At 39.8% G+C, this 14,648-nt stretch overlaps 2 protein-coding genes across 2 annotated transcripts in view; both read right to left on the minus strand.

The window, feature by feature from the left end:
• The window catches only part of LOC108416077 (H-2 class I histocompatibility antigen, Q9 alpha chain-like), a 471,933-nt gene that overhangs the window by 79,292 nt on the left and 377,993 nt on the right, over window positions 1-14,648 (minus strand). The gene's annotated exons all lie outside the window — the stretch shown is intronic.
• On the minus strand, window positions 2,350-11,195 carry LOC108416119 (H-2 class I histocompatibility antigen, Q10 alpha chain-like). The gene is made up of 9 exons (XM_037531709.1): window positions 11,161-11,195; window positions 10,275-10,408; window positions 7,643-7,903; window positions 7,145-7,417; window positions 5,773-6,060; window positions 4,260-4,355; window positions 3,931-3,963; window positions 3,765-3,829; window positions 2,350-3,459 (listed from the first exon to the last, which is right to left on the minus strand). Exons 1-8 carry the CDS (start codon window positions 11,178-11,180, stop codon window positions 3,774-3,776), a joined length of 1,161 nt encoding a protein of 386 aa, XP_037387606.1. The 5' UTR covers window positions 11,181-11,195; the 3' UTR covers window positions 2,350-3,459; window positions 3,765-3,773.

Raw genomic sequence — 14,648 nt, forward strand, 5'->3', positions numbered from 1 at the left:
ATGACTGCTGTATTAACGTCTGAACTAAAGCTGGATACATGCCTGGCTGAGGTGGAGTTCATGTAGCTCTGGGCTGTTTACCGTAACAGTCATGTTTCCCCAACAATGAGACACAAAGGTGACCTGAAACTTAAAGAAAGAAAAGTGAAAGAAAAGCAGTGAGTTTACTTTCAGATTCCTGAACAAAGACAGGGCAGGGCAGAGATCCAACTTATTTAACTTACCTAACCTGGAGCTTGGCTTCTTAAATGGGCAGGGATCACTGGCAGGCCCAAAGTATTATAATACTTATTCTATAGCTTAACAATAGCTCAGACAGTTTGCACTGAAGTCCACATAGTTACTGAATATTAGGCCATAGTATGTAATAAGGCTGGGATTTTAAGAGATTAATACACGACATGGGAGCTCCAATCTCACTGTTAGCAACAGCTTTACACGCACAGAAAAGAGTTTCCTGATAAAGTTTGTGAAACTGCGGGGTGGCAGTTCAGGACCAGTGCTGGGTTTCTCAAAAGCATTTCAGTATAAAGATGATTTTTAAATGGTAGAGCGAGCATCACACTGAACACTCTCTCTCTACCAGCTCACATGATCTTAACACCAAGGTAATTCTGGGACACTGGAAGGTGAGATTTGCTGGTTAATACGTTTCTTCAGCAGATGTTTAGGGGTGGTGCTAAACATGGATTGCGAGCACACTGTAATTTGAGCCGTGTCTGAGTTCGGTTGACTGTAAATGATGTGATCAAACTGGTCTGACAGTACCAGCCGGTAAGGTAAAACTCCTCTGCAGTAAACAATCTGAAGAGTTCCCAGGTCAGGCTGACTGTAGAAAAGCAATGAGACTATAAAAGTTAAAGATTATGTTTCCTCTTATTTCAATATCTTCCTCCAGGACGTTACTGGATAAGGTCAAGGTGTGTGTGGACTGACCTCATAGTGCTCTTTTCTACGCCTCTTTAGATTACTGCTTTCAGCTATTTGAAGGGGAACTCCACCGATTTCCCAATGGTTCTTGTAAAATGAAATAGTTAAGCTGTTAATAAAGTAAGTCAGAGTGGTTCGGTGTGAGATGCTCTGTTCTAGAGAAACTTACTCAAAGTTTCTCACAGTGGTGGTGATAGGAACCAGACGTCCCCCTCTAAAAGCTCCTCACCGAAAGCTCCTACATGACGTGGTTATGAATTTACTGCCTGAAGACCGAGACGCTGTTTTAGAATTGATTGAAAAGAAAGTGCATTTTAAATCAGGTGGTGGTGGAGGGACACATGAAGGGTGTTGTGAGACAAAACAGTCCCCAAAGAAATCTGATTATTTTCTGATTTATATGTATTTTATCATCATCAACATTACATATAAAACTAGGGTCGGTTCACTGGTGGTTCTGGATAGTAAATAAGATGTTTTGATTTAATACATCCTACTGTGTGAATGGCCTTATAGTTCATGTGACTGCTTGTATCAAACCACAACAGCAATGTTCCTTGAAGAACAGGTTCTTTGGTTCTGCTTTCTGGTTTAAGCCTTCCCAGAGAGTGAACTGTTATGTGAAGTATGTAAAACTCGGGAATCTAAAAATAAGTCACATCTCTTTTTCCAAAATAAATGAAGCTGGCATTTATGATGCTACCGGTGCAACTACAGACCCTCATCCTTGTTATGTGCGATGTCAGAGAAACTAAAGTGGCAAGGAAGTAAAGACATTGGCACAACTCTGTTAAACTGAATTTGTTGTTTGCTTTTTTTGCATATACAGTAAAATGTATGAAGCAGTGAATTAATAAAAGATATCAAAACTCCAAATTGCTCAGGTTAATGTCAAATACATTGAATGGTAAAACGTTCTGAACAGATTTCTGGGATCTGTTGATTCATTTAGTTTCCCTGATTGTTTTTATTTATATGTATATGTTCATTCTTTCCTTTATTTACTTATATATTTATTTATTTACAATGTTATTCATGATAACAACAAGGGTGTCAATCAAACTGGATGTGTAAGCCAGCAACCAGCCAGAAAAGCAAGCTGGGACATCAGAGAAACGGACTTGTCAACAGACATTGTTGGTTAAACTCTAAATATTCCAGTCATTTTCTTCTCCACCCAAATCTTATTAAGACCTTGAGGCTTTACACTCAGACGGTACAGACAGTGAGGCAGTGTTACAGATAAGCCCTCCAACTTACAGTGTAACATAACAGCCAATGTAATGAAATGGCAACATCGATGAAAAGTCTTTCTTTCAAATGTCTTTTAGATAAACAGATAAATGCGAATGCTCTTTGACTCTGAACATTACTGACCTAATTGCCAATGAAGAGTTTGTAAAGATCAAACATGACAAATGATGTTGTGAATCATTCTTTTATTTCATTAAATTTAATGGAAATCAAAAAATAATTAAAAGTAGTGTAAAAATGAGCTTGAACTTGTCTATTAGCATGCTCACTGTGGCTCAGTCTGTGTAGTATTGCATTACTTTGTACTGTCTCTGCCATGTGATGCTATGCGTCCAGCGTGGAGTGGCCTTATACAGTACTTCATCAGTAATGCACACTATATGAAACACCACACAGACTCTAATACACCACACAGTGCTACACAACCCAGCCCACACATACCACACACATGCATACACACCACACACTGAGCTACATTTTAGGAACACTTCAGCAAACACCAAACAATACCAGAGCGATGACCCAGCGCCCACATGGCAAACACACAACAGTACACAGACCAGAACACACAGTAACATAGCAACTGAAGAAGGCTCATCTCCCCCCTCCCATCCTCACCATGTTCTACAGGGGGACTGTGGAGAGCATCCTGAGCAGCTGCATCATCGCCTGGTTTGGGAATTGCACCGCCTCAGACCACAAGACCCTACAGCGTATAGTGAGGACAGCTGAGAAGATCACTGGGATCTCTGTCCCCTCCTTCATGGATATCTACACCACACATAGTATCCGGAAAGACACTAGCATTGTGGACGACCCCATTGGATGACTGAAGCAACTGAGGACAGAGATTCTGGAGAGGCATGAAGGAAGCTGCAGCTTACTCCACATTACACTAATCTAGATTTATATTTAAACTATCTTAGAAAGTCACCATGCAGGTTCACTGCAATGAGCTAAAGAAGTAAAAAGGTAATCTGGGGTGACTGTTTCCTGTGACAATGCGGCATACACTACACAGGAATGGCATGCATGGGAGTCGTCCACGAAGGAAGCCTCTCCTAAAGCCCATGCACAAAAAAGACCACTTAGGTTTTGCCAGGGCCCATGCTGAAAAAGATGAAGACTACTGGGACTCTGAAGTGATGAGAGCAAGACAAATGATTTTTTGGAAATGATGGCTTCCAAACTGTGTGGCGTGGGGCTGCATGAGTGCTTCTGGTCTTGGGGAGTTGCACTTCATTGATGGTATCATGAATTCACAGATGTACGGCTCTATATTGAAAGAGAAGATTATATATGTATAAAATATTTGACTTCTACGTCATAAATTAAGTCATTGCCTTATTTCTAATATGTCAATGAAATAAAAACATTTAATGTCCTCTCTATGATTCAAGAAGACTGTTGATGAACTTAAAAGTGCTTCTTTTTCACAAATTAGACCATTCAGTGCTGTTTCAGAAAGTGTGCCAAAGCTATAGAGCAAAACTAAAGCTAGGTTAGATGTTCATAACAAAGCTCAGTGAAAATGCAGCACAGGAACAGCTCAGTTTACCTAGTAAGGTTTAGAGACTTACTGTGACGACTCAGCATGGAGGCACTGGTCTTTTGGAGATGTTGGATAACGATTCTTCCTCAAACGCTGTAAAACATGTTCAACATTCACAGTTAAACACTTAAACATTCATAATAAAGTGGACTAAAGAATCATCATAAACATAATCATCATAAAGATTCACTTACAGCATTTGTGCTTTCCAGAAACAGGTTTGAAGCCTGAAAATGAATAGTGAAGAACAGACAATGAAAAATGGTACATGATATACTTCATAACGGACAGTTCCACAAAAGGAAAACTAGGGCTGGGAGTTTAAACTGGCCAAAGATCCTCTCAAGATCTTTGTATCAGATTAATATACAGGCTAAAAATATGCAACGCTATGATGTCAGGAATCCTTAAGAGTCTGTCTGTTTGTAAATATATATATATATATATATATATATATATATATATATATATATATATATATATATATATATTATAACATATATGCAATAAAAAAAATCCTTACAAGGCTTCCTCCTCCAAACGAATACTCCGACACACACAATCACAGCGAAGCACAGAACAGCCACGAAAGCCCGAAGCCGCGCTCTGCAGGAATCACCTGTGTTACATCATTGTAGACTTTCATTAGACGCATCCCAAATTCAACGTCCCTCATTCATGAAACAAGAGTAGAACACATTTGTGCACAAATCATTCTAAAACACAACTTATAAACTAGATAAATTTATGTTTTCATTAAAGTTTTCCTGAAATGTTTGTATGAAGAAAAGTGACAACTAAGTGACAACAAAGTGACCGCCTGACCATGTAAAGTCACTAATTATTGGCAGACTATTGGCAGGTGATTCAAATGACTACACAAAATACAAAATAATGTATTTTGTTCTGTAAAGAAACTGAAAACAGTGTGTTCTGTTTCCTTTTTAAATGAAATGATAAAAAAGTTAGACCTTTGGATCAATAACAGCTGGCTTACAGTGATGCATGTGCAAGAATCCAGCATGTTATTGAACTACTGTAGAATATTAGCCTGGACAATGCTGAACAACACTGCCACAGAACAGGACGTCTTAAAAATATTGATGTGACAAAAATTATAATAAAATAGACAGAGAGGAATTTTGGAGCTCTTCAGCTTGTATTTTATATTTATCACTGAAACTTACTGCACACGTTCATTTGATTTATTCTGTAAATGCTTGTATTGAAAATTTTGCCCCATAAGTTTGTCATGACAACTGACATAACCCTACATAAATGTTTATAAATGCTATATTGCCTATAACACCTATTGGAATATCCATTTATAAACATTTATGTAGAGTTGTGTCAGTTGCCATGACAAATTTGTGTAGGTGTCATGTAGTCTTATGAGCAGTGCCCTACAGTACTTTTTAAGTAAAATACTCAAATATTACCTGTCGTATTTCCAATATATTGGAAGTGGTACGGCTCATATTGTACAATTTACTGCATGATTTTTCAGCTCCCCGGTTGTATGAGGAGTATATGACTGTTACAGTCAGGAGTTATACCCTCTAAAACTTCTACTAATTTATTTTTTTAGCTTTTTCTGTTGTGAGTAAATCACATGGCTTCCTATTGTGGTGGTCAACTGTAATGGGCTGATGTTATGCTACTTGTTGGTGCAATGAAGTGGGTAACACCACTGCCCTGCACATAGAATTGTGTATCAGCTGTACTCCAATGAGGCCTTTGACAAGACTCCTAAGGATACATTCATCTGCCTCTGAAACATAATTGGAAATCTCAGTCACTCCGGATATGGGCATCTGTCAAATGCTTGAATTTCATGGAACTGTAAAGGGCTGTGCATGTACACACAATTTCTGTAGGCATTCATTAACATATACATGTTCTATTAATACATCTGGTAATGAAAGAAATCATGTGAAGATCCATTTCACTCATAATTTATTTTAAAATTTCTCTTGTTTCTGCAGAACTTTGATTAATTCATTAAGTGTACCTTTTAGAAAGCAGATTCCTCCTACCTGACAGGACTCTGGGATCAGAAAGCCGGAGCTCCGTCTTCAATCCGGGATGCTGAACGACACAGGTGTACTCATTTCCTTTCCTCTGCTCAGGTGAGACGGTCAGAACGCTCCTCTTCTGGAAGGTTCCATCCTGGTTGGGTAGCGTCTCTCTGAGCTCCACGTCCTCATGCAGATCCTCTCCATTCTTCTGCCAGGAGATCATCACTGCTTTGGGGAAGAAACCTGTAGCATGACACACCACTGGAGAAGAAGAGTCCTTCTGGAACAGAGACGCCTCAGGAGGAACTGGAGAGAGAGAGACAGAGAGAGAGAGAGAGAGAGAGAGAGAGAGAGAGAGAGAGAGAGAGAGAGAGAGAGGGAGAGACAGAGAGAGAGAGAGAGAGAGAGAGAGAGAGAGAGAGAGAGAGAGGGAGAGACAGAGAGAGAGAGAGAGAGAGAGAGAGAGAGAGAGAGACAGAGAGAGAGAGGGAGAGAGACAGGGAGAGAGAGAGAGAGAGAGAGAGAGAGAGAGAGAGGGAGAGACAGAGAGAGAGAGAGAGAGAGAGAGAGAGAGGGAGAGACAGAGAGAGAGAGAGAGAGAGAGAGAGAGAGAGAGAGAGAGAGAGAGACAGAGAGAGAGAGAGAGAGAGAGAGAGAGAGAGAGAGAGAGAGAGAGAGAGAGGGAGAGACAGAGAGAGAGAGAGAGAGAGGGAGAGACAGAGAGAGAGAGAGAGAGAGAGAGAGAGAGAGAGAGAGAGAGAGGGAGAGACAGAGAGAGAGAGAGAGAGAGAGAGAGAGAGAGAGAGACAGAGAGAGAGAGGGAGAGAGACAGGGAGAGAGAGAGAGAGAGAGAGAGAGAGAGAGAGAGAGGGAGAGACAGAGAGAGAGAGAGAGAGAGAGAGAGAGAGGGAGAGACAGAGAGAGAGAGAGAGAGAGAGAGAGAGAGAGAGAGAGAGAGAGAGAGAGACAGAGAGAGAGAGAGAGGGAGAGACAGAGAGAGAGAGAGAGAGAGAGAGAGAGAGAGAGAGAGAGAGAGAGAGAGAGAGAGAGAGAGAGAGAGAGAGGGAGAGAGAGAGAGAGAGAGAGAGGGAGAGACAGAGAGAGAGAGAGAGGGAGAGACAGAGAGAGAGAGAGAGAGAGAGAGAGAGAGAGAGAGAGAGAGAGAGAGAGAGAGAGAGAGAGAAGGGGATGTGAAAAATGTTTCATTATGCAGGAGCATCCACTAAAAATACCTTTGTCATCACAGGTATTTGGTCTCTATACATGATGCTCCAAAACTAGTACACTGTACACAAACAACGAGATTTTCCTTTCCCCAAAGTATTGAATGTTTTTTAGTGATGAAAACAGTGAGAGTGAACAGTTACAGTAACAGATCAGATCTCTGTACCTTTCCTCTCCAGACTGGATCTGCCGTACTCCACATACTTCTCTAACCAATCAATGCAAGTGTTCTCCAGGTAGTTTTTATGATAGTTGGCGACATTTTTATGGTCCAGCTTCTGTTTGTTACTAACAGCTTTAGCGTTGGCTGCAGTCCAGGTGCCTGTGTTCAGATCCAGACTGAGGAAGTCTTCTCCATCATAACCTTCCTGTCTGTATCCTCTCTTGGTTCCATCCTCATGCAGCTCACAGGCATACATCACCTGCACTGTGTGAACCCCTGCACACACACACATGAAAGCATCCCATTAACTACACACAGTACTAAATATACAGTCACAATGGTAATGACATAGTACACCACAGCTTCCACTAAAACACTGCTCTGTTTTAAACTGTCCTTTAACTAAACCAGTAATGCAGCCAACTCTTTTCAAACATGCATAGGATTTGTTGTAGTGCTGGAGGTCAGTGCTATTAGAGCTCTCAGTGTGTTTATACTCACCTCCAGTCTGGTTGAAGCGCTGCATTAGATTACCCACACCAACTTTGAAGCTCTCCTGATTACCCTGTGCTTTCTTTGTCTCTCTGGTCCAGTAATTTTCACCCTCTCTCTTCTCCATCCACTCTGTCTTTGGGATCATCTTCCCGATGTCACTGTCATAGTAAACAAACTGCTCTCCATCCACCAGACCCACCACAGTGAACTCTGGGAAGTTTATTCCTGGAGTTACTGCAATGTAGAAGTACTGCAGAGAGTGAGAGGCTAAAAAGAACAAAAACAACTATTAAAATCAAACAATCTGAACTTAGAGAGACACAAATACCGAGCTTGTTATTTTTCCCTAATTTTGAGGAGCTCATTAGATCCAAGAGGGACAGAATGGAAAATTCTTAAGTAATAATTGTTCATTTCTCTGCAGCATTGTTTTGAAAAAAATGTATTTTATTGAAGTATTAATAGAATTGGATACTTGTATGTTTACTCAATTACATTTCCAAGTGAAACAATAAAACACACTTTTTACTTTAGGCCATCAAAGTACTTGATACAAATCTCAAAGAATGGTAGATTTTTCACTCTATTTTTCATGTTATGATATTTTGTCTTTGTGCAGAGACTAATGACTGATACTGTTAGCCACAGCACCACGTTGCTGTGGGAGATGAGGTGGAGTTGGAGCTGGAGTGCAGTGTGTTGCTGTAAGTTGGAGACAGTGTGAGGAATAATGCAGTGGCTCTGCATTATTTTATCGTTTTGGATTTGCACAATTCTTGAACTCTATGAACATGATAGTTCATAAAAGCTAAATATAAATACTAAAGAGAGACACTTTTGACTGTTGTTTGAACTTTATGAACATGTTATAGTTTTTGGATGAATTTAAGACAAACTCACAAGTTTGGGTTCTGTAGTGAATGACAAACAAATGATAAATATTAAAGTTGACTCCACTCAATTTTATCTGTGGAAGTATTTTAGTTTTACTTTTACATAGCTGAGTTTGATTAAACATAATTAAATATACACTTTTGACTGTTGCTCTTTTTTTTAACTTTCACACTCTGTTTAGACCATGAAAAACCATGAACTTTGATTCCTCACCTGAAAACAAAATGTTTTCAGTGAACACAAGTTCCAAAATTCTGAATAATGATTATGTAATCACGCTCATGGTCCTCTATAGACACATTGTGTATGCAGTAAAGGGCATCAGGTGTGATATGGATAAGACCATGTGACCAAATGATGCAGATCAACACTCGAAAAATAACCTGCTGTATAAACTAAACTCAACTATGCTACACATTTCCATTCAGTCGAATAGAGTCAGTATGCGCAGACTTTACATCAACATAAAGTTCATAGGTTGATGGAAAAAAATTGAAACATTTCAGTGCAATTTCTTTATGCTTTGACTTTTGTATCACCCCACTCCCTCCCCTACCACATAGGCACACTGAGAGAAGCTTGTCCTGCCAGGATTTTAGACCTGGGCTGAAATGAAGCTGTTTTCTCTTTTTAGAGCACACCATTTGAACTGGCCTTCCTTTCACTTGTTTTCTTCTCATATGGCATATCTCGACTCATATCGCCCCTGTATGTGTGTCACCAGAGCCTGTTTACTACAGGTTTTCTACAAGTTCTCTGGTGTCACTCACTCGAGTTGCCACGCTCATCATAAGGCACAGATCTGATTGGCTGAGTAGCATCTCGGGTGATTTTTATAATGCACGCAATTGGTGTGTGAGTTTCCTGGGCCACTAAATCAGTACTGCAAATGCTAGAAAAGTTACTCCATTTAAAATAGAAATACTCCAAATTAAATAATTCTCATTAGTTATAGGCCCAGGTCAGGATAGGGCAACGTCTGGGTCCTGACCCGGACCGCAGTTCTCCTATTAGTGACCTCTTATTGATACTATATAATTGTAACATGCTTATTAGAAGAAATTATCATGTTATAATTTACCCCAGTCTCATGTTTTATTAATACATCACAGTAAATATCTTCTAGAAGAGATTTTAGTGAGACTCAGTTGAGAAAACTGTACCAGCCTCTTACATTATACAAATGGAATACATAGTGAACGACCAGTCGAGTGATAGCCAGTTACCATGCCTTAATTTGCACACTGATAGTTTCCTTATTTTCCATCTATAAAGGCTTATATAATTGAAAAGTGTGTCAGACAGCACCATGCGCTGAACAATTCAATTTTTTTCTTTTTTGTCTTTTTGAAAAAAACAAAACATATATATATATATATATATATATATATATATATATTATGGCAAGCCAAACAGGAAATATTTAATGAACATTGATATATATGGAATGAACACTGATATATATATTTATGTAGTATATGTAGTGTAGATATATATATATAATTATGTAGTAAGCATGCAGGTCTGTTCCCAAAACAGCACCTAATATGAAATGCATTAATTAGATTAGATTTTTATGACCAAGTACTCTAGATCTAAGTATATAATAATGTTCTTGTTATACACAAAAAATGCGACTGGGCATTGTTTACCACGCTGCACATAAGTTCATGTAAGTTCATGTAAAAATTAATAAGAATGAGTGTCATAGCAACATTTGGTCTATGACTGAGATCAGACTTACCTGCTGATATTAGATGAACATTCACAGCCAGAACAAACAAGTATTTCATGGTCACTGTACTGTAATCCATTATACACAGGGTAGATTTTGCTCTTGTTGTTGTTCCACTCCCTACACCAGGAAGCCAGCAATGACTAAAGGAGGGGCCAGGGTTGCCATTCACATTCATTAGCAATGGAGAAACACATAAAAAAGAAAAAACCTTGTATCTCCAAAATGCTAACTTTACAGAAGAAGGGGAAAAAATGTCATTACAGATAAAACTCAAAACCTGATACTCTTAACACAATTCCCCAAGTCTTTATCAGTTAACAAAAGGAAAACTAAACAGCAATCTTGTTAAAATGTGCCAACTTATTTACGCTAAGAGAATAAGGCAGTTTTTCTATACACAGTGTGGTGAATTTGACCTTATTAATTCTATAGTCGTAACATTATTTTCTATCATATTGATTATTAGACTGTGTAGATTCTGGTTGAGTTTATCCTGTGGGCCTCTGACTGAAATATGGTGGAGCTTATTCAGGAGGCAGCTGCACAGGATGGGCCCCCCCTGAATGTAAACAATGCTATATATTAGACTGGGGCTACTCTGGACAATAACGTATGTTTATACCAAATTTGGCTAAAGAAGATCCATATATCACAATTGAGGACAGAAACCAGATGGCCACACCGGTATAAAACCTGGAGTTGTAAACGGACGTGTCAGAGAAACAATTGGCTTTTCTCTCCAAGCTTGGTTCGCGAAGGCTTGTCTGTGACTTCGACCTCTCAATGCTAATAAACATCTTTATATGCAAGAGACGAGTGTCACCGAAGAGTTTGTTCCTACACCTTTACAGCATCGCAACTAAAGAAACCACAAGAATTTGGCGTCACGAACTTCGGACGTGCTGTGGCCATCAGGTGCAGACGACCGCTTCAGCGCATCTACCTTCGCTCCTATTGTCGACAGAAAAGGGTGAGTTTTTCTCACGTGTGAGCGCTGGTCCATTCGGTGAGGCTGTGCTGTTCTGTTGTGCTGTTTGGTCGCACCGTTAAAGGGCTTTGTGTGGGTGTGCCATGCTGTCTTGGTTGTGGGTTTGCCTCTTCGTTCTAAATTTTGCTTTGTTGCGTTGTAATACGCCGCAACAGGGGGGAGTATGGTAGAATAAAGGGAAAAAGAGTAGAAAAGAGTAAATAGAGTTAAGAAGAAGTTAATACCCTAGGAGTAACACTAGAAGTGGGATTGATTGACATTATGCAAGCGTAACGTAGATTAGGGTACTTTTTATCTCGTTAACAGTAAGTCATGTGTTTTCCATTCGCCACAGTGTGAAACTTGGGCCTTGAGGAATAAGTGTAATAGTCTAAATTTGGGGGAGAACACCCTGGGCCTAGGGAATTCGGTAGTTAAAGGTAATAGAGAAAAGTGAAGGAACAAAGAGAAGAAGTAAAGTGAAGTGTAAAAAGGAAAAAGTGTTAAGAGAAATAAGGAAAGGAAAAGAGTAAAGGAAAAAGGGGCCGCAAATGGGGAAAGAAAGCCCTCTTGTAAGAGGCTGCAATAGGCAGGCCGATAAAAACCTTGATTATTATTAGTTGATGTCAAGGTCAGTTTTATAATGAGTTTATAAGACTGGAGGTTAAAGTTGCAAATCCGGCGTAGAAAGAAGCCCCACGCCTGCAGTTGGCCACTCGGGATGGATGCTGTCTTGTCGTTAGGATAACTTTGTCTCAAAGGTAGCATAAATTTAGAGTTTTTAAAGGATAAGGAAAATAAAGGAATGCGGCCATAACGCATGCGTCTAGGGTATGAATGAATGGGAAATGATCAATCCCTGTGTGAGAGAATTTTTATGTGGAATTTGTATGTGTTTTGATGAAATAGTCTGTGTGTGTTGTGAAAAAAAAACTAGTCATTCTTTCTCTCTTTCTCTCTCTCTCTCTCTCTGTCTGCGAAAAAAGGGGGGCCAGTTAACCTGTGTGTGTCTGTGTGTGAGCTGAGCGCCCCTCCTCCTTTGCTTCTTTCTCAGTGTGTTCAGAGCAGTTTCTGTGTCTGTGCAGCTGTGTGTGTTGGTTGAATATGCGTGTGTGGTTAAGTTCTCTGAGTGTGTCAGTTTCTAAGATGCAGATCTGCTTTGTGGATGAAGAGTGAATGTATGAAAGCTGTGTATTAATGAAGAAAAGGAATTCTGCTTGTATTGTTAATAGAATTGTATGAGCCTCCAAGGGGACAGTTTAGAATTTGTTAATGTGGACTTTATGAACATGAATAAATCTATGAGCCTTTGTAGGGGACTTGATAGAAATAAATTTATAAGCCTCTTATAAGGAGGACATAGTGAGATTAAAGTTTATAAGCCCCACAAAGGACGAATTAGGAGTTTTCATGAGCCCTAAGGAGGATCTTTTTATTGTTTAAGGTAAATGAGGAGAGTATTTGTTAATAAATTAGGAATAAAAACCATGAGCTTTCAAGGGGGATTTGATAGAAAATGAGCCTTTTTGAAAGGACACATAAGTTAAGTGATCCCTATAAGCCCCTGAGAAAGACTATTTAAAATAGGGTATATATGTTTGTTTGCTGGTTAGTAGGAGAGTATTTGCTAATATAGGTGAAAATAGTATTGGACTGGTGCTGGGTCGGTCTGTTGTCTGTGTTCTTGCCTGGTCATCTCTTCATGAGCTTTTTCTATTCTGGGGTGCTGTGCTGTGTGGCTTTTGTGTCTCTCTCGACCTGATTAGGGTGACTCTGAAACTGCAAAAATCCTAAGACAGTCTCAAGACTGAGTGGGTCCGACTCCGGTCAGCGCGCGGCCGGACCGGTTCTCAATATACTCAGGATTTGAGTACGGTCTCCATGGGAATGGTCCCAGGGGGGTTCCAATGCTGGGGTTACTGTACTTGGGCTGGTCATTTTTGAGTATGCTCTGAGGGTGAGCACTGAAAAGTGGCCCCTGAGAGTTCAAATTTGATTTTGCTTGGGTCTCTAATTGCTGGCTTGGTGCTATTCTGCAGTCACTCTCTGTCATGCTGTCAGGGGGGCGAGCGGGCTTCACGGTGGGGTGCCCTGGGTGGAGGTTCTGGAGAGTATGTTCGGGTGTGGATGCGAGAGTGGACAGACCTTTGTACGAGCTCCAAAAGTTTAAAATATACCTTAGGGTATATAGGAGATTTGAGAATTATTAGGGTTGCGCGAAAAGTTTTGTTCTTGAGAGTTTGGAAAAGAAGGGCAATGTGGAAGTGATGTGCATGAGAAAACTGTGGGTCCATGAGGTGTGCTAGGCTCCTGTTTTATGAGTGGTGTGGAATTGTTTAACTGTGGAGTTGTGGAAGTGATGTGCATGAATTGGGGGGCTTTGTGCTGATGAGAGTGAAGTGGTTGGCTCCGTTCTGTGAAATGTACTGAAGTTTTTGCTTGTTCTCTGCCTTATATGGGGGGAGGAGCCACGAGAAGAGGAGGCAGTCAGAGAGTGTGTGACGTGGAGACTTGCGGATGGAATTCTGACCCCAACCCTTGATTTCTACACAGGAAAAAAAAAGAGGCCAGTTTTTTGTTTCATCCACAAACTCTTTATTTGAATGCATGCTAATTGCTGTTTCTGATACACATTTTACTAGCTTTCGTGGAAGATAATAATAGAATTTTTTAGTTTGGGTTTAAATTGTACATTCATTTGTTCACATATAAGTAACTTAATTATGTTGTAGTAATTATTACAAAAAAGGGAGAAAATAAAACACAGAGACTTGGCAACGGACTGAGCTATCCTATTTGAGGTATTGTTTGGTTCAAGGTTGTTGGTGTGAGCCTGATTGTTTAATTTTTTGAGGTTTAATTGGATTGAAATTTCGTAGGAGGTATTGGTATTGTTACTACTTGGCACTTATTGATGGGCTTTTGATTCTTCTGAGGTTGGCAAGTTCTGTAGTGTGAAAGTGGTACACAAATAGAAGGGTTAAGTAGTTTTAAAATAAGTTTAAGTAATATACTCTGAACAACTAAGTTTTCAATTAGAAGGAGTATAAGGGGGCTGTTACAATGTCAAAACAGGTTACTCAAGTTTCAAAGGTAATTACTCCTGTTGATGTGGTACAGAAAAACAATCCTTTAATTAAAGGTATAACAAAGATATCAGAGAAATGGAATAAGCGTTGGCCTGATATTGACCAACCTTGGCCAGTAGAGGGGACACTTAATTTAGATGTGATTAAAACAATGCAGGTGCTTGTGTCTACATACAAGGCAGATCAGAAGAAGGGTAAAAAAGGGGAGAAGCGTAAAGAAAAGAGACAGGTAGAGCTTGGTATGCTCTTTATTGAGCCATTGGGACAGGAAGAAAACCCGAGAGCGTATGTGTCAAGAGCTCATCATGTGTGGAGAAATGTTAC

Source organism: Pygocentrus nattereri, chromosome 20 (genome assembly GCF_015220715.1).
Source record: "Pygocentrus nattereri isolate fPygNat1 chromosome 20, fPygNat1.pri, whole genome shotgun sequence".
Lineage (NCBI taxonomy): Eukaryota > Metazoa > Chordata > Actinopteri > Characiformes > Serrasalmidae > Pygocentrus > Pygocentrus nattereri.